Source organism: Buteo buteo, chromosome 16 (assembly GCF_964188355.1).
Source record: "Buteo buteo chromosome 16, bButBut1.hap1.1, whole genome shotgun sequence".
In the NCBI taxonomy this organism is placed as follows: domain Eukaryota; kingdom Metazoa; phylum Chordata; class Aves; order Accipitriformes; family Accipitridae; genus Buteo; species Buteo buteo.
In genome coordinates, this window is record NC_134186.1 from 29,205,256 (window position 1) to 29,222,713 (window position 17,458).

Consider the following 17,458-nt stretch of genomic DNA (forward strand, 5'->3'; position numbering starts at 1 on the left):
ATGTTCTGAAAGGTTAAAAAAATTCGCATCCTTATGTGTATACGTCTTTATATATTCTAAAGAAAATCCTACCAACAAAATCTCCACTGTCTTCAATTTACCTGTCAACACCAGTATCAGTGTATGTTTAGGGACACTTAGCGTAGGTGCCTCTGCCATCTGGTGGCGTAGCACAGTAATAGCATGTCAGAGAGGGAGAAAATTCTTGTACTGGATTTATTTCTTTGAAAATTATGACCCCACACAAGTGAAACTGTTTAGAAATTTTTGGTCTTTCAACATTTATTTTTAATACTACCAGTTATATATATCTCTCTCTTCATAATTTGAAGACCTTCTATTTTGTAGATGCTTGACTTTGTGATACTTATTTTTTACTGCTGCTAGTTGTTGATAATGTATTATCTTGTGTTATATTGTATTGAACGCTATACCATTGCATTATATATTAATGTGGTAACAGCAAGATATAAGACATACTCCGTTCAAATAGCTGAGTGTGATTCTAGCTATAAGCTTCAGCAACAGGCCCTCCCAAGTTATTCCAAATATGGATAAGCACATTGATTTATCTCACCTAAATCTGCACCACAAGGGAGTCCATCTGATCTTATCAGTCTAAGCTTCCTTCATGGTCAAAAAAAAGCAGTTCTTGGGCACTGTTCCTCTTCTCTAAAAATAGACATGTTCATACCCTAGGATCCACAAATCTTCTTTGTTAACTATAAAGATCAGACGAACAACACCGGTGAAGCTGATAACTTCTGAGATCACATACCTTACATCACAGACAGCTGAAGTGTAGAAAGTAAAAACTCACACCTTGTCCTTCAAACTGGGGGATCCAAGTGACTGAATGTAAACATAACCCCATTAGTCTCTCAAGTATCCTGAAATATTAATTGTGTCAGGTATAGCCATGTTATCCTACTGGGCTAAGGTAAGAAAGGTCTTTGACATATAATACATGCTAAGGTCAAAACAACCCCAATCAAAACCAACTAATTCTTGTTTCTTGTGGGAGGGAATTCAGCAGTTACACTGGTTAGTATGAAACGTGTTCTTCAGGTCTTAGAAATTAGCGGTGAAAGACCCATTTCCAATTTCCAGTTTCTTCTTCATGACAGAAGAGCAATCATTCTGTCATAGCTACTGTTCTGTTCTGCTAGAACAGCGGATTTCAACACAGGCAGAGTTGCTCGCTTTCCGAATTGGGAAATTACCTTGGTGTGCGTTTCAGCAGTTCTTGTATCACCCAAGCAGAAGCTGCTTGTAAGTCTCTCTGGTAAGGACTGGGTTACTTGTCACATTTCCCTGCAGACCTTTGATCTCCCAATGTCTATACAGACACATAAAAGTTCCGTTGTTAACCTGAGGCAAGCCTTTTTGGAGCCGCTTTTTATTTTTACAGGGCTGGCAGTTACCAAAACTGGAATAAGACTATTCTGGGATTCCTAGACTGTAATATTCTAGTTCTACATTGTCCTGAAATGATGTTTTGCTAAATTTAAGCCCAGTTTTAAATATAAACTGACTTTGTCTCTGTTATTTCAGATAATTCAGAAAATGCCTGTAAGAAGCAGTCCAAAAACCAAAAAGCAGTCTAAAAACTAAAAGGCCTAAAGCCAGTCACTGTGGACAGCAGAGTCTTCGTTTCCACGCACCTAATGGTTTTGGAGCTGAAGTAGAGGAAATTATTTTCTTTCACCAACAATGTGAAAAGAGGAATCACTCCAGAGCTCCTTTCTAACCAGATTTTTGTGGTAACAGTAGGTAATATCTTAAGAAGGGATATGAAATGTTTTTGAACAAGTTGTAATCACTTGCCATGGCAGAGAAATGGCTGTGGTGATGGGAAGAGTCCATCCATTTTTATGAGAAACAGAGGAACATCATGGAAACAAACATAAAAAAGCAAAGACAAGACAATGGGGGGGTGGGGGGGAAGACACTGACAAAGACCACAGTTGTTCAGATCTTTCTGATTTGTAGTTCAGGGAAAAGAATTATCCATACCTTAAAAATTTCTCCATGATTCTTAATAAACAGTAACAATATTAGTGCAAGTTCTGTTGTGTAATGGTGGTTTACTCTTTCCAAGCAATGTTCAGAAGCTGCTCAATGTTTCCCACTCATGCAGATCCAGTGCTCAAAGGGTTGTTATATAGGCTCTACTATATTCCACAGTGTAATTCCTTTTCCCTCAGAATTTCATCCCAAACATCTGAGCTCAGCCCAAGCAAAACTTCTAATTCACTCACTGCATAAAGCTGTCATTCTGTACTCGAGAGCTTGCTCCTCCTGACTTCTCTTTGAGGGTACAGAGAAGGATGTTCCAACTGTCATCAGAAACTGCAATTATGATTGCAAAGCTATCTGAATAGTAAAAATCTTTAAAATGTCTCATCTGTCCTGCAGCAGTGAAAAATCTGTAGGTGGACTAAGGGGACCTAAAGCCCACAAAATGGCAAAAGTACCAATGAAATCTGCAGCTCTGAAGAAACCAAGTTTAGGTAAATTCCTTAACTGGAACTAAACGTCCTTTGGATTTCAGATACCGCCATACACGTTGGATTCCACCCCTGTTCCCATGCCCCGATCTGCCACTAGTCTGTAGGAAAGTAACTCCAGGTTTGCTGCGAACCCAGCTTGTCTCAGAAGACTCTGCAGCGCTTCCACAATTTCCACATGGAGGCCTTCACCTCGCTGTTCCTCAGGGTATAGATGAGGGGGTTCATCACTGGGGAGAAGACAGTGTAGATCACAGAGATGTGCTTGTCAGAGGGGAAGGTAGAAAAGGGACGGAGGTAGATGAAGATGCAGGGTACAAAGAAGAGGGTGACGACCATCATGTGGGAGGCGCAGGTGGAGAGGACCTTCCAGTGCCCGTCAGTGAAGTGCACCCTAATTGTGACCAGGATGAACATGTAAGATGTGACCAGCACCAGGAAGCAAACCAGGGATATTAAACCGCTGTTGGAAGCCATGAGCCACTCAGTGACATAGATGTCCGTGCAGGCAAGCTGGATGACAGGAGGCACGTCACAGAAGTAGTTGTCGATCGTGTTAGGGCCACAGAAGGGGAGCTGGACTATGAGCAGCGTCTGGACAGTGGAATGGATGAAGCCCCCTGCCCAGCAGGCAGACACCAGCACCCAGCACACTTGCTGGCTCATGATGGCCGTGTAACGCAGGGGCTTGCAGATGGCAGTGTAGCGGTCGTATGCCATCACGGTCAGGAGGAACATCTCTGATGCCCCAACGAAGTGCAGAAAAAACAGCTGGGCTATACAGTCTTCAAACGCGATGGCCTTCCTCTGGGACAGCAGGTCCACCAGCATCCTGGGAGAGGTGACAGAGGTGCAGCAGATATCTATGAAGGACAAATTGCAGAGGAGAAGGTACATGGGTGAGGACAGCTTGGGGTCAGTCCTGACTGTCACAATGACGAGAAGGTTCCCCAGCAGAACCATGGCATAGGCCAGCAAGAAGAAGGTGAAGAAGAGGATTTGCAGCTCCCTTGTATCAGAAAGCCCCAGGAGGATGAATTCGGTCACCTGGGAGAAGTTTCCCAGTGCCATCGCTTCAGCTCAGGCTCCCATAGCACAGGTGTGGGGGTGAAGTCATGGGCTGACCAGGAAGAAAAGGGGATGTGCTACAGCTCCAAGGTTCATGGGTGATGAGAAAAGGATGCATTTGCTGCTGTTCTGCCTGCTACAGAAAGCACAGTGTCACATCATAAATTATGGTGAGCAGTGTTTGCAAAGAGCACTGTCCGCCTCTCTTCTCCCATCTTCCCACTCCCTTTTCAGGTTTCTGGCCCCTCCACACTGACCCTCACCCCTGAACTCACCCTGACCACTACTTTTCTGCATTGTAGCTGGTGTGACAAAGTGTGTGCTCCCATTCTGTCAGGGAGCAATCACATCCTACTCTCACAGGACAAGAGCCACAAATGCTGGGAAAATGTTGTCCTTTTACCTGCTGAGAGTTTAAAGCGCCACAATGGAAGCAAACACTTGCCATGCTCAAGCATCGTGTCTATGATATATGGCTCAGCCATGAGCTGGTCCATGTGCTACTCCTAATTGCATTCCTCTAAATTGATGAAAGGGCTCTCCAGTTAGCTTGTCCACTCTGAAACTAGACATACATGCACAGAAACCAGGTCTGGGAGGTTCTTCACTGATATTCCTCTCCATTGAGCTAGCAGCTCTTTAGTAGCTTCAGTGCTCTCTTAGGCCTGCTGTTAACAGAACATGGTCTCCTGAAGAAATTGTGTTTTCTAACATAGCAGAAGCTGCAAAATTCTGCACAAGTTTTCTACTCCTTTGTCCCTCTTAGTAATTTTTAAAGTTCTTCAGTGGACAAATACACTCACTGTCTTGTAGGGATTAAAATGTGACCAGCAGAGGAATGCTCATTTTCATTTACAATCACACCAGAAAATTCTTTAGCTGCTCATTTCTGCCTAGGAGTTTGTAAGTCAGCAAGCAGGAGATTACTACTAAGAAAGCGGTGTCTGTTTTTCATATATGCCTCTTGCCTTTTGCTAATACCTGAGCACTTTCCTCAGGTCCTGCTCTATTCTCTACCACTTTCTGGTAGTTCTCAAAGACTGTTTTTCTTTCCCATCAAACAGGTTTACTTCATGCATAATTTGGAATATATGTCTGCAAATTACAGCACTAGTTTAGAAATGATCCCACTTTTTCCTCTCTGCTTCTCTCAAGGGCTCAGTAGTCTTCCAGAGTTAGCACAGCTGCAGAGAGGGTCAACTGCCTGTAGATCCCTGGTGTTGTACTAGACAGAGACCTGCAGAACAGGCACCACAGTTTGAGCACAACAGCTCTGGCTCCCTGTATAGTCAATAAAGAGGACTAAAGGCATGGCTTGGTTTACCTTGTTTAGATCATTACACGACAGTGAGATGACTTATACCATAGAAGATAGTACAACTGTCCTTGAGTATAAACGGAGAGCAGATACCTGCCCCATGCTAAATGTCTACGACGCAATCAACATTAAATGAAGCTGCCTTGAAGGATTCAAATGACCGAAACATCACAGTAGTATTTAAATTTTTCTGTATATTTTTCAGCAGATTACCAAGCATTTCTCTCTGCCTTTCACGTAAACAAACACAACCACACACATGTGCTTTAATATGCCATGGCCAATACAAAGAACATAAGCAAAGGAGAGGAAAAAATGGTTACTACTGTACCCAGTTACTAAATGTTGATACAACGTGAACTTTCAAGTCTGAACTCCACAGCATCTGTTGTCTGAAAACATTTTAAATCATTCACTCCAAATCTGTTTCAAGTTCTTCATCCAACAGGTCAGGCAATGTTCCCGTCTTCTTCCTCCTGCTTGTAACTGCCATATCATTGCTCTTAAGTTTCTTGTTGTGTAGAAATTTGTTTCAGGAGGTGTTCAAGCAATTTTTCTTTTCCTGACAGGTTACAGTCAAATTTTACTGTGATGGTATCAATGTTCCATTTTTCATCTATCATTCAGACAGAAAGATCCAATGAGGCAACACCTCCAAGGCTTTCTGAACTGACCTATGTGTTTCCCGTATCTTTCTTCTCCCTAAAGTCATCTCATATATAAATACTCCTGTAACATACTGGGTACTAAACATAGGCAAAAGATAGTTTTCCGCTAGTAGAGTTGGACCTGTGAGAACTGTGTCATCACCAAACTCCAAGCAGCTACCCGAGGGCCTCATTAAACAGTTTTTGTGGCTGGGTCCCATGGTGTGCAAGAGCACACCAATTTGCTCAATGACCTTCTGTGCATGGAGTCCCAAAGGTTGATGGAGAGAGGATCAGACACCACGCACTTCTAAGCACTCAGAAGCCCTTTGTATGAAAAAACAAGTCTCTAGTAACAACAACATAAATGTAGTGTTCTACTACCAAACCCCACATTGAGACAGTGTCAAGCACCGGGAAATGTTGCTTAAGATCAGAGAAGCTGCGGAGCTGGGACAGGTAGCATTGGTGGGAAATTGCAGTCACTCAGGGATAGACTGGATCAGTGCCTGATCTCAGGATAAGATATAAACTAAAATGAATATTCATTCCCCAAGACAAAGGAAGGTCTGGGCAGACCAAAGATGTCAGTGGTGATATGCCACTGAGAACTATGGCTCAAGTTCAAATCCGCTTGAACTGATTGTTCTGCCCATGATGTTAATTGGTAAGAGATCCCCCTATCTTTATCTCAACCCACAAGCTTTTTTATCTCATTTTCTCCCCCTGTCCTGTTGCAGACAGTGAGTGAGAGAGGGGCTGGGTGGGCATCCAGCAGCTAGCCAAGGTAAACCCACCACATGGCATGAACTTTAAAGACAGTAAACTAGTCTGAAAGCATGCAATCTAGAAAAAGAAGAAATGTGATTACTGAATTTTATAGCCATTTCTCCTACACCTACAGGAGGTGAAAGGAGTAGCCTCTTCCAGTGAGGAAGAACCTGGAAATCTAAAAAGGAAATCTTGTACTGAAAGGTTTGCTTACTCTTGGAAGCTTGCTACCACCATCACTCTTTTGTCCAGAAATGTAAGGAGATGCTACTCTCCAAAGCTTTTAGGAGCTAGTAGGAAAGAACAACTTCTCAAAATACCTGGTTGTTTCTCCTAATGCCAAAGAAACCTAGACAAATCATAGAATTATAGGATCATAGAATGGTTTCGGTTGGAAGGGACCTTCAACATCATCTAGTTCCAAACCCCTGCCACGGGCAGGGACACCTTCCACCAGACCAGGTTGCTCCAAGGCCCAGCCAACCCGGCCTTGAGCACTGCCAGGGATGGGGCATCCACAACCTCTGTGGGCAACCTGTTCCAGTGCCTCACCACCCTCATAGTGAAGAATTTCTTCCTTACATCTAATCATCTAAATCTAGCCCCTTTCCGTTTCAAGCCATTACCCCTTGTCCTATCACTACATGGCCCTTGTAAAAAGTCCCTCTCTGGCTTTCTTATAGGCCCCCTTTAGGTACTGGAAGGCTGCTATAAGGTCCACCTGGAACCTTCTCTTATCCAGGCTGAACAACCCCAACTTTCTCAGCCTGTCTTCATAAAGGAGATGCTCCAGCCTTCTGGTCATTTTTGTGGCCCTTCTCTGGACTCGCTCCAATAGGTCCATGTCCTTCTTATGTTGTGGGTCCCAGAGCTGGATGCAGTACTGCAGGTGGGGTCTCACCAGAGCAGAGTAGAGGGGGAGAATCCCCTCCCTCGACCTGCTGGTCACGCTGCTGTGGATGCAGCCCAGGATACGGTTGGCTTTCTGGGCTGCAAGCACACGTTTCTGGGTCTTGTTGAGCTTCTCATCAACCAACACCCCCAAGTCCTTCTCCATGGGGCTGCTCTCAATCCATTCTCTGCCCAGCCTGTATTTGTGCTTGGAATTGCCCCAACCAATGTGCAGGACCTTGCACTTGGCGTTGTTGAACTTCATGAGGTTCTTTCTCATGGGCCCACCTCTCAAGCCTGTCAAGGTCCCCCTGGATGGAGTCCCTTCCCTCCAGCGTGTTGACCGCACCACACAGCTTGGTGTCATCAGCAAACTTGCAGAGGGTGCACTCAATCTCCCTGTCTATGTCACCAAGATACAGCTATGAGGTGCCTGAAGGTACATCCCACAATACCACCCCCAATGCTCAGGTTTGGTAGCTGACAATAACCTCATGTCCTTTTAACTGACAGTTTCCAAAGACGACAAGTTACATAAAACTGTGAAGTTAGTGTCAGCCCTATTCTGAACAGCTGTGCTAAAAACAGAGCAACATTACTGGAAAGTCTCTCCTGAATGCTTGTCTTTCCCTCCCGATGGTTTCTCAAGCTCACATCATCTTACAAACATGCCCTGTGTTGTTTCATTTCTCACTCCTCTTCACTTTTCTGCTCCACAACTTTTTCATGGCATTTTTCACCTCTTCATTTCGGAGGGTGTAGATCAAGGGATTAAGCATAGGCGTGACAACAGTGTAGAACACAGAGACCATCTTGTCTGCTGAGAAGGTGGTGGAAGGGCGCATATAGATGAAAATGCATGGCCCAAAGAACAGAACTACAACAGTGATGTGGGAAGTACATGTATAGAGTGCTTTGAGACACCCTTCGGAAGAGCGTGTCCTCAAAGAAACCAAGATAACAGCATAGGACACAACAAGAACAACAAAACAGCTCAGGGAAATCACGCCACTATTGGCAGCCACACTGACACCAATGATGTAGGTGTCAGTGCAGGCCAGCTTCAGTAAAGGGTGAACATCACAGAAATAGTGGTCGATCTCATTGGGCCCACAAAACGGCAGCTGAATCATCAACAGGGTCTGCACCACTGAGTGTACAAAGCCTCCCACCCAAGAAGCTGCCACCAGCCAGCCACAGACATGCTTGTTAACAGTACTCGTGTAACGAAGCGGCTTGCATATAGCAACGCAACGATCATAGGCCATCACTGTGAGAAGGAAGATCTCCGTGCACCCAAAGAAATGGCCTGCAAATACTTGAGCTATGCAGCCCACAAAAGAGATGGTCTTCTTCTCAACAAGAAGGTCATAAATGAGTTTGGGAGCTGTGACAGTAGAGTAACTGATGTCTACAACAGACAAGTAGCTCAGGAAGAAGTACATGGGAGAGTTCAGCTGTTCACTTGTCTTTATAGTAATGATGATAAACAGGTTTCCAAGAATTATAGTGGCATAGAAGACTAAGAATAACGAGAAGCACACTTTCGCTACTGTCTTATCTTGTGTCAGTCCATGGAGGATGAACTCCGTCACATTGTTTTTGTTCTCCATAGACACCACGTAGACAGGACCTGAAGCACAGAAAAGAGACACCAGCTATGGCATTAGACATGGGACATTATCAGTACACATACATACTGACCACTGGTATGTTAAATATTAAGCATATGTCCTTTGCTGTCTTTTTGGGACAGTTTCCATTTAAAGTCAATGCTTCCCTCAAGGAATAACGGGTGATATCCAAATCAGAATGTATTATTGACACCTATAATAACAAGCTCAGATTATTTATTTGAGGAGGGTGGTAGAAATAATACTCTCAAGGTTCCTAGTTCTCACCTTCGCCTCTTTTAAAAAAGAAGACTAATTACCAGGTCCCCTCAAGACCCACTTTTACCCTATGTTAGTTTGGAAATAAAAGTTGACCAAAAGAGGCAGTGCAGCTATAATTCAAGTCTCAACATTTTGAACATGGCCTGAGGAAGGTTCTTGCATAAGCAGCGATTGTACACTCCTCTTCAGTCCTCTAAAGGATTGCAACAGAACTACCCTTTATTATCTCTCTGACTGTGATAGACCTGAATAAGTTCAGTCACAGAAAGAGCTGGCCAGTGTTACAGTACATGAATGAACTAATCTGGAGCTAACTTGCGTTAATGGTTCATTAGCAGGGGTTTGTATACCTCACCCAGGTCCTGGACTTAGTGCGGAACACCTCATAAATACACCTATAGTGACACCGGGGTAATGAATGCACCACTGGTGACCCTCCTTTTCTCAGAAACACCCATGATTTCACCTTTGCGGCATTCCCATACAGTACACAAGTATCACTAGTGTTCAATTTATACATGAAGATAGAGGTGGCAAATGTGTAATAACCTTGTCTGTGGTATCAGCAAGCCCTTTGGGGTCTGAATTCTACCTGACAACCACAGGACACTCAGTTCTTTCTCCCGAGCTCTCTGCCTCAACTCCTGGCTACTCCCCACCTCGGGCAGCAGAGGAAAGGCTCTTCAGTGTCTCCGTGCCCCTCCACGAGCAGAGAGAAAGCACGGTGGGACAGACCAAAGTGTGTGTGTCATGGCCATTGCTGCCTGACATGTACGGCTCAGACAGTGTCAGACCGAGCACACAGGCAGTGCCGTCATCGGCTCCTGAACCCTCTCTGTAACACTGACAGCAACCTTTTGACAGGTCTTTCTGGAAACGGCATATAACTGGGGAAAAAAGGCAAATAAGACAACAACTAGAACAAAGGCTGAAAAATCTGTAATTGAATTTTTTCTAATTCATAAAATGGACCTCACAAAAGTCACTCACCAGAAATGCCTATTTTCAAAGGTAAGATTTCAGTCGCGCCTGAGCTAAACAAAGGAACAATATCAGAAAACTTACACCGTTCATATTTGCTAGTCTCCAAGAGTTCACCTGCTGTTGCTCCTCTCACCACTTTACGTGGTTTCATCAGAACGTCTTAGCTGCAAGTTGCTGCTTAGATGTTGTGAAAGCAATCCATCTCTCTGCCAATTCTGAAACCTACGGTGGCTGAAAAGAACAGCCCGACTCTCCACCTGCATTTCTCATTCTGCACAAAAACAACTTCCAAAAGCACCTACAAGAACAATTATCTCTCACAAGATGGGGAAATTGTAGCAGAAATATTTAAAGTAAATCACACAGCAGAAGCACAAGACTATCAGGAGTAATGAGATCCCAGAGGCATACGAAGTTTTGTCAGAAGTCATCAGTAGACAAGGAGCTAAAAATTGTACTTTGGATAGCTGTTAGGGTAGTCTCTGGAGAGTGATGTTGGTGTGGTCATCTAGACTGTTACATTGCACATGGGTTTGCTTGCTTACTTGTTCGTTTGCTGGCTGGCTTTAGACAGCATTAGCTGTCCAGATAAATAGACTTTATTTAATGTTGGACATGTATTTCTTCTGGAAGCATTTCTGGTTCAAATAAACATGACACCTGGCCATTCGCAAGATTTATGTTCACCTTACCTTTGCAATCAAATATTCCTGAAGTAAAGATGTCTTTTACACAGGACATTTATACAAATTCTGCTTTCTGTCTTAAGCTAATATTTCTCATATGCATTCATATCTTATTAACTTCTTCTTACCATTGCATGTTGACAGCACAAAAAAGTATCACAGCTGTGCTATAGACTGTTACCAACATCCACTACACAAAGTTGAAACAAGAAGTAAACCAGGAAATTATCTCAAAAATTTAAAAAACTTTGTGGTTAGTCCTCACTGCACACCAGGTATTTTTAGTGAGACAATGCAAAACACAGAAGCAACTCTTTAGCCAAAGTATAAGTTCTTATAAGAATTCTCTCTGAAGTGTAGAGGAGCCTAATGTTGTTTTCAGTGACACCTTCCATAATTTATGATCGCATATTTGCCCAGCCGCACCCAGAAGTGAGACCTCCAGAAATAAAACCTGGTGTTCACCCCCAAAACATTCTTTAAAAATCTATTTTTAATATATATTTATATATATAATTTTGCATATATATAAAGTTATAAGCCCTAGCTTGGGCTGGGAACACCTTGTAACTTTGAATCCTACCTAAGTTATGTTAAGGTTTAGCACAGGTGCAGGTGTTTATAGGGAATGTAAGTGAAGAAATAAAAGTGTTTCAGTTACTTTTGGATGGCACCAAGCAGGTCTCTTCCTTCCTCGCTCAGCTGATTTGGTGGTTTTCTGCTGGCAAGGTAGAGGCTGGGGTCTTTTATCTCATTGTAGCTCCTCAGGTAAAGACCCAGAGCTGCTATAGCTTATCACCCTGTGACAGCTTTGACTGGCACTGAACTGGTTTGGTCTTTCATCCTCATGTTTCTTCTCTTTCCTCCTGCAATAGTAGGTGTACCAGCTGTTCCCATGGAAAACACGCTTCTTCCCTTGTGTGGGTGTGTAAATGTGTTCTATTGGGCTAGGAGTTGTCTTGCATACTGGAATAGTTCCTAAACTTTTTTTTTTCCATTGACACATGAATTTGTGCCTCCAAAATGCCTTCTTTGGTGACTACTTCATTTTTTACAGTCACCAAGGTGTCTTTCATTAGATCTATGATTCTGTGTTAGTCTCAACATCAAAATAAAAACCTGAGTCAGAGCTGAAGGATGGAGAAGATGGTTGGAAGGATAGCATCAGTGACAGGTGAAGTAGAATTACAGAAGAGTTTGGGTTGGAGGGAACCTTTGAAGATCATCTAGTCCAAACGCCCCTGCCGCAGGCAGGGACATCTTTCACTAGATCAGGTTGCTCAAAGCCCCATCCAACCCGGCTTTGAACACTGCAGAAAGGATTTGTTGCAGCGGCAGGGGAAGGGGAGAAGCTTCCCCTCCTGTTACCTGCGTCAGCAAGTGACCCAGCTAGCACCTAATGTCAGGTTTTTAATTGCTAACCCATAGATTCAAGATACCACAATGTAGTTCTCATAAAAAGGCATTTACTGCAAGCAGAAAGGGGCCTCTCTTTCCAGCAGCAGGTGACCATAGTCCTCTCTTTCCCCTTTGAATGGATTACAGAGCAGATGGAGTTCATCTGAAAGTTTATACCTGACTAACAGGAAGATCTACCTGGACAACATTTTCAGTACTTTTGATAGTATTTATTTAAACTTTGGTGTTTCTTGTCACAGAGTTCACAATGTCTTTCAAATCAGAACACGAACCTTCAGTGTCTTCCTAACTACAACAGGAGCTAACAGCAAGCTTTTCTTTGAAAGGCAGTTTTTGGGGAATTTTCACAAAAGAAATTATAGTGATAGATGCTTGATTTTCTCCAGTCCTTTGGAAATGTTACCACAGTTCTACACCTTTCCTTTTTCACTTCCCAATTTTCTACTCCACAGTTTTCTCATGGCACTCTTCACCTCCTCATTTCTTAGCGTGTAGATGAGTGGGTTCAGCATGGGCGTGATGACAGTATAAAACACTGCCACGCTCTTGTCCTCCGACAGATTGCTGGACGGACGAATGTAGGTGAACGTGCATGGCCCGAAGAACAGAATCACCACAGTGATGTGGGACCCACAGGTGGAGAGGGCCTTGTGCCGCCCTTCAGCCGTTTGACTTTTCAAGGAAACCAGGATGACAACGTAGGACGTGACCAGGATGAAGAAACAGATCAGAGTTATCATCCCGCTGTTGGCAACAACAATGATGCCCACGGGGTAGGTGTTGGCACAGGCCAGTTGTAGTAGGGGGTGGACATCACAGAAGTAGTGGTCAATTGTGTTAGGGCCACAGAAGGGGAGCTGAGTGGTGAGAAGGGTCTGCGCTATGGAGTGCACAAAGCCCCCCACCCACGAGCCCATCACCAACCGGCCACACGCACGCCTGGTCATGAGGGTGGTGTAGTGGAGAGGTCTGCAGATGGCAATATAGCGGTCGTAGGCCATCACCGTGAGGAGGAAGATCTCCGTGCAGCCGAAGAAATGTACCCCAAACAGCTGTGCGATGCAGCCCACAAAGGAGATGGTTTTATTTTCAACAAGGAAGTCGGCAATCATTTTGGGAGCTGTGACAGAAGAGTAACAGATATCTACAAAGGACAGGTAGCAGAGGAAGAAATACATGGGGGAGTTCAGACGCTGACTGCTAATTACAGTGATAATAATGAGCAGATTTCCCGCCACAATAATTACATAGAACAACAGAAACATCACAAAACATGTTTTCTGCACCCCTTGATCCTCTGAGAGGCCCAGAAGAATGAATTCCTTCACACTGCTTGCATTCTCCATGTTGATCAGTTGGGCGGCAATATGCAATGTACAGCCTAGGCACATGGAAAAATAAAGACAGACAAATGATTCATCAGGTTTTTTCATTATTAAAAATGAATTCTTTATCAGAAGTGCATACACACTAAGAAATATATAGGATTAGTATTATGAAGTGGGTTTTTTGTTGTTTATTTTTTCTTCCCCCCCTATGTATTTAATTCTCCTTGCATGAGACTTCAGCCATACCTGTTACCACATTGAGACAGGTGCATTCTGTGATATGTTCCTCTGTCCTGGTCCTCCAGGATTTTGAAGGACTGGACCTATGGCTGGTGTGCTAAGGACAAGGCTAGAGCATTCACCTCGAGCACTACAGGGGCTACAGATGTTTAAAAGCATGTTTGCCCTCAGTATAGACCAAGTCCCCGATAACAATCTTTGTAAAAACAGTGCCTTTAAGAACACCTAGAAGTATTCCTTGGAATGCCAATTTATTTTATAAGTAAAAATTATCTTTGAATTGTTCAGAGAGGAAATGAAACCACCCACAGAGGAAAAAAAATCTCTTCTGTATATACATTTTGAAACATAAATTCTCAGCTTCATGGGCTGAACAATGAGTTCTGAGGAAGTTATTTATCAGGGTGAAAACAGCAAACAATTTCACATATGACTTACTCTAGTATTTAGCTTGTTCTAAATCTCAGCAATGTTCCTTTGAGAGGAAGGAAGAATGAAAGGATCTTTTCAGATCTTCTGTCACAGCATCGTACGAATTGTACTTTATACTGATTTGTGATACACTCTGCGGGATATTCTCAAGAGTGAATTTCTGTTTAGTGAAGCCAGTCTAGCTGGTGGTCTCTCTATAAGCAGAACAGCTAAATTAAGGTCCTTTACAGAACCCTTTCTTTCTCCATAGGCTAAGGGGAGCCTAAGTAAATTAACATCACCAGGGTTGAGTTAACTTCAGAGAATAATCCTTTTTGTCCCCTGAAAGTACCTCAGAGCTTTCCATAATGCCATCCCCCCCACGCCTTTTTTTTTTGTGTGTGTGTTTGTGCTATGGCTGAACTCCATATCTCTAGGCATTTATACCTCTACAGTTTCTCTTTTCAGACATGGTCAGATTCCAGTGTGAATGTGGGGCTTCTTTGGTTTGGCCTGTTCCAGCTATAGCCCCTGGAGCAGTACATGTCACTAGTAAATAAATAATCTACATCTTTAAAAAGACTTAGTCCTTAACATTACCAGCTGGCCATTATGCACCCAGATATCAGAGCTGCTTTGGTCAAAGAAGCCTCGAAACCACTAGATTAAACTCTTTACAGAGTTTAACCAAAAAAAGGCACCTCTTAAAAACAGATTATCAGCTGTATGGGATTCATTCTGATATGAAAACATTCCCAGTCAACTGCTGTAAAAAATTGTCATTGCACGTCCTGCCCAATGAAAGCACAAGCAGTTCTCCCTGTTTATGCAGGTAATCTGAGCAGATCTGTGGAATGATTCAGTTAATGCAAATTATCTAGCACCTATTTAAAATTACAGCAAAATCAGAAACTCTTGTGCAGGCAAAAACTGATCAGGCATCCACAGGAAACACTGAAATGGAGAAAAACCAAAATTGCTCTCAAACACACAAAGGAAAGCCTAGAGAGGAAGTTGGGAAAGTCAGGGACTTTTTCTGTGCTTAAGGCTGCACTAACAGTGGGTAAAAGATATTCAAGAAGGGGGGTAAAATTTACATGGATAATTCCTGTTCTGATATATCTCCAAGAAAAAAAAATCAATAAGAAGAATGTGATATCAATTTCTACCTAGTCTTACCGAGTTGTGATCCTTTCCATTCCTCCTCTTTTCACTTAGCACTGACACAGTTTTCTACCGAAAACAGAAGGACAAAAGTGGGGACATATTTATGGCTGTGCAGTAGCCAGTGGGAGAGAAAGAGCTGGGCTCTATCCAGGCCAGAGCAGAACTGGAAGCAAACCCCACCAGTCTCGGTGTCATGTTTAGGCAATCAGTGGTTCAGAAAGGAGTGACCGAGAGAGAAATGATCAAGGAAAACTATATTGCTGAATAACAGCAGATGGGAAACTTCTAAGCTAAAACAAGGTGTATATTTTTGAAAGGATTGTAAAGATACAACCCATCCACAACAGACAGCTTTACTGTGTGTCCTTCTTGGTAAGGTCCCTGTCACCACCATCAAATTGCATTTTACAATATATTCATCTCCCTCGTTCCATCTCATTGACTTATGTCATGTAGGCACCTATATCTGAGCCAGTCACATACATTCTTTTTTCTGCCTTTGCAGGGCAATTCATGACCAGCCTCAGGTGCCTACTGAAAGATGTGATGTATTACATGCTGGAGGTGCCTATTTCTTTCTGTTGACTCCGAGAGGATGGCTAGAACGACTAATTCAGTAGAGGATTCCCACATGTCTTACCCCTAAAAATATCTTTCCAGGGAGAGACTAGAGGTACATGATATAATGCAATCAATTGCAAAATAAAATAAATACAATGTGGACTGCTAACATTTCAAAAAGGATGAGAAATTGCACCATCTCCTTATTGCAAGCATTCTTCCCTAAAATCTCAGGTGGTTAATGGGAAACAAAATAACAAAATAACCTAATCTGGGACTACAGAAATAGCTCTGTACATGGTTCCAGCCAAAGATAGCCATAGACAGTTGGTGAATTTTATGAAAATTTCTTTCTGTATTTTCACATTTGTTCAAGAAGAAGGGAAACAAAAGGGGAAAGGAAATCAGGAAAAGAAAAGAAGAAAGGAAATTTAAAAAGAAAAGAAAGAATCCAGAGAACCTGGAGAACTTACCTCCTCTGTGTTTGGAGATCTAATTTTTTGTGTAAGGGCTGTATGATTTTATCTCCTCAACACCTGCCTTCCCTGGTAGGAATGTGTTAGAGCACACAGGCTTTAAAGAACACAGAACAGCTTCTGGAAAGCTTCTAACACTTGCTTAGGAAGTGCCTCTTACTGTATAATCCCATCTGATTTAATTTCTTGCTTTCCTCTATCACAAGTGTATCTTGGTATTTTCTGCCTGTGTGAGAAGTGCTTTGATGGGCTGTCTGGATCGTGTGATGCATTCAGAACCCAGCAGCAGAAAGAAGGCTGAGAAGAAAACTGTTTAAGTAGCACTCTTTAACCCTCTCCAAGGAAACCTCCCACCTCAAGGGCTCTTGGGGCTGGAGGAGCGAGGCGTGGAGGCTTAATGAAGGGAAGGCATGAAAGGAAGGGCAAAGGAGGAGAAATTAATTCTGACCTGACTGAAAAGTTTAGGCAAACATATATTAAAGAAATAGCTGTCAGTCAGTGATAATGGTATTATGAAGGCATTTCAGGATTTCTCCAGTAGAAATAACAGCCAGTGGATTAGCAGAATATTAAACTGGACAAGCATGTGAAGTGACCTAGTCCAGTTAACCCTTTCCAGAGTCTTTCCTTAAGCCATGCATTATGGTTTTCCCAACTGTAGAGGCCCATGAGATCCACTGCTTTGGCTTTATAGCATTGTGTGTAATAAAACAGTACTTCACATCTTTGGGTATTCCAAAAAGAAAACACATAAAACACAAATCTTCCTTAAAAAAAAAAATCAGAGAGAGTTCTAGTAACAAGGACAGAGGTGCCATACTCTGGGGGTGGTAAAAAATTACCTTTCACAGTAGTCTTTTAAAGGGCAAGTTAGGCACACTTCTCTCAGTAGTGGTTATGATTAAGTTTTCAGAGAGACAGAAGATGGCCTGGGTTACCTCTTGATGACTCTTCAAGTCCTATTTTGCATAAAATGTCATCACCAGCAACCCAGTGAATAAAGCCTTTTGCAAGAACTTGCACGTTTTAGCAAAGGTCAGCTAATTACAAAGTAAAAAGAAATCCTTCTTTTGCAAATGGGGAAAC

At 42.9% G+C, this 17,458-nt stretch overlaps 3 protein-coding genes across 3 annotated transcripts; all 3 read right to left on the bottom strand.

The window, feature by feature from the left end:
- Nucleotides 1–2,654: 2,654 nt before the first annotated feature.
- Nucleotides 2,655–3,602, bottom strand: LOC142039969 (olfactory receptor 4Q3-like). The gene has a single exon (XM_075047125.1). The coding sequence runs from the start codon at nucleotides 3,579–3,581 to the stop codon at nucleotides 2,655–2,657; it is 927 nt and encodes a 308-aa protein (XP_074903226.1). The 5' UTR covers nucleotides 3,582–3,602.
- A 4,286-nt stretch (nucleotides 3,603–7,888) lies between these two features.
- Nucleotides 7,889–8,836, bottom strand: LOC142039970 (olfactory receptor 4S2-like). Its single transcript, XM_075047127.1, has one exon. It carries the CDS (start codon nucleotides 8,816–8,818, stop codon nucleotides 7,889–7,891), a length of 930 nt encoding a protein of 309 aa, XP_074903228.1. The 5' UTR covers nucleotides 8,819–8,836.
- Nucleotides 8,837–12,599: 3,763 nt separating this feature from the next.
- Nucleotides 12,600–13,556, bottom strand: LOC142040588 (olfactory receptor 4S2-like). Its single transcript, XM_075048673.1, has one exon. The coding sequence runs from the start codon at nucleotides 13,533–13,535 to the stop codon at nucleotides 12,600–12,602; it is 936 nt and encodes a 311-aa protein (XP_074904774.1). The 5' UTR covers nucleotides 13,536–13,556.
- Nucleotides 13,557–17,458: the final 3,902 nt, after the last annotated feature.

Coding starts and splice junctions, on each gene's coding strand:
- LOC142039969 (XM_075047125.1), bottom strand. CDS start 3,581: ATGGCACTGGGAAACTTCTCCCAGGTGACCGAATTCATCCTCCTGGGG.
- LOC142039970 (XM_075047127.1), bottom strand. CDS start 8,818: ATGGAGAACAAAAACAATGTGACGGAGTTCATCCTCCATGGACTGACA.
- LOC142040588 (XM_075048673.1), bottom strand. CDS start 13,535: ATGGAGAATGCAAGCAGTGTGAAGGAATTCATTCTTCTGGGCCTCTCA.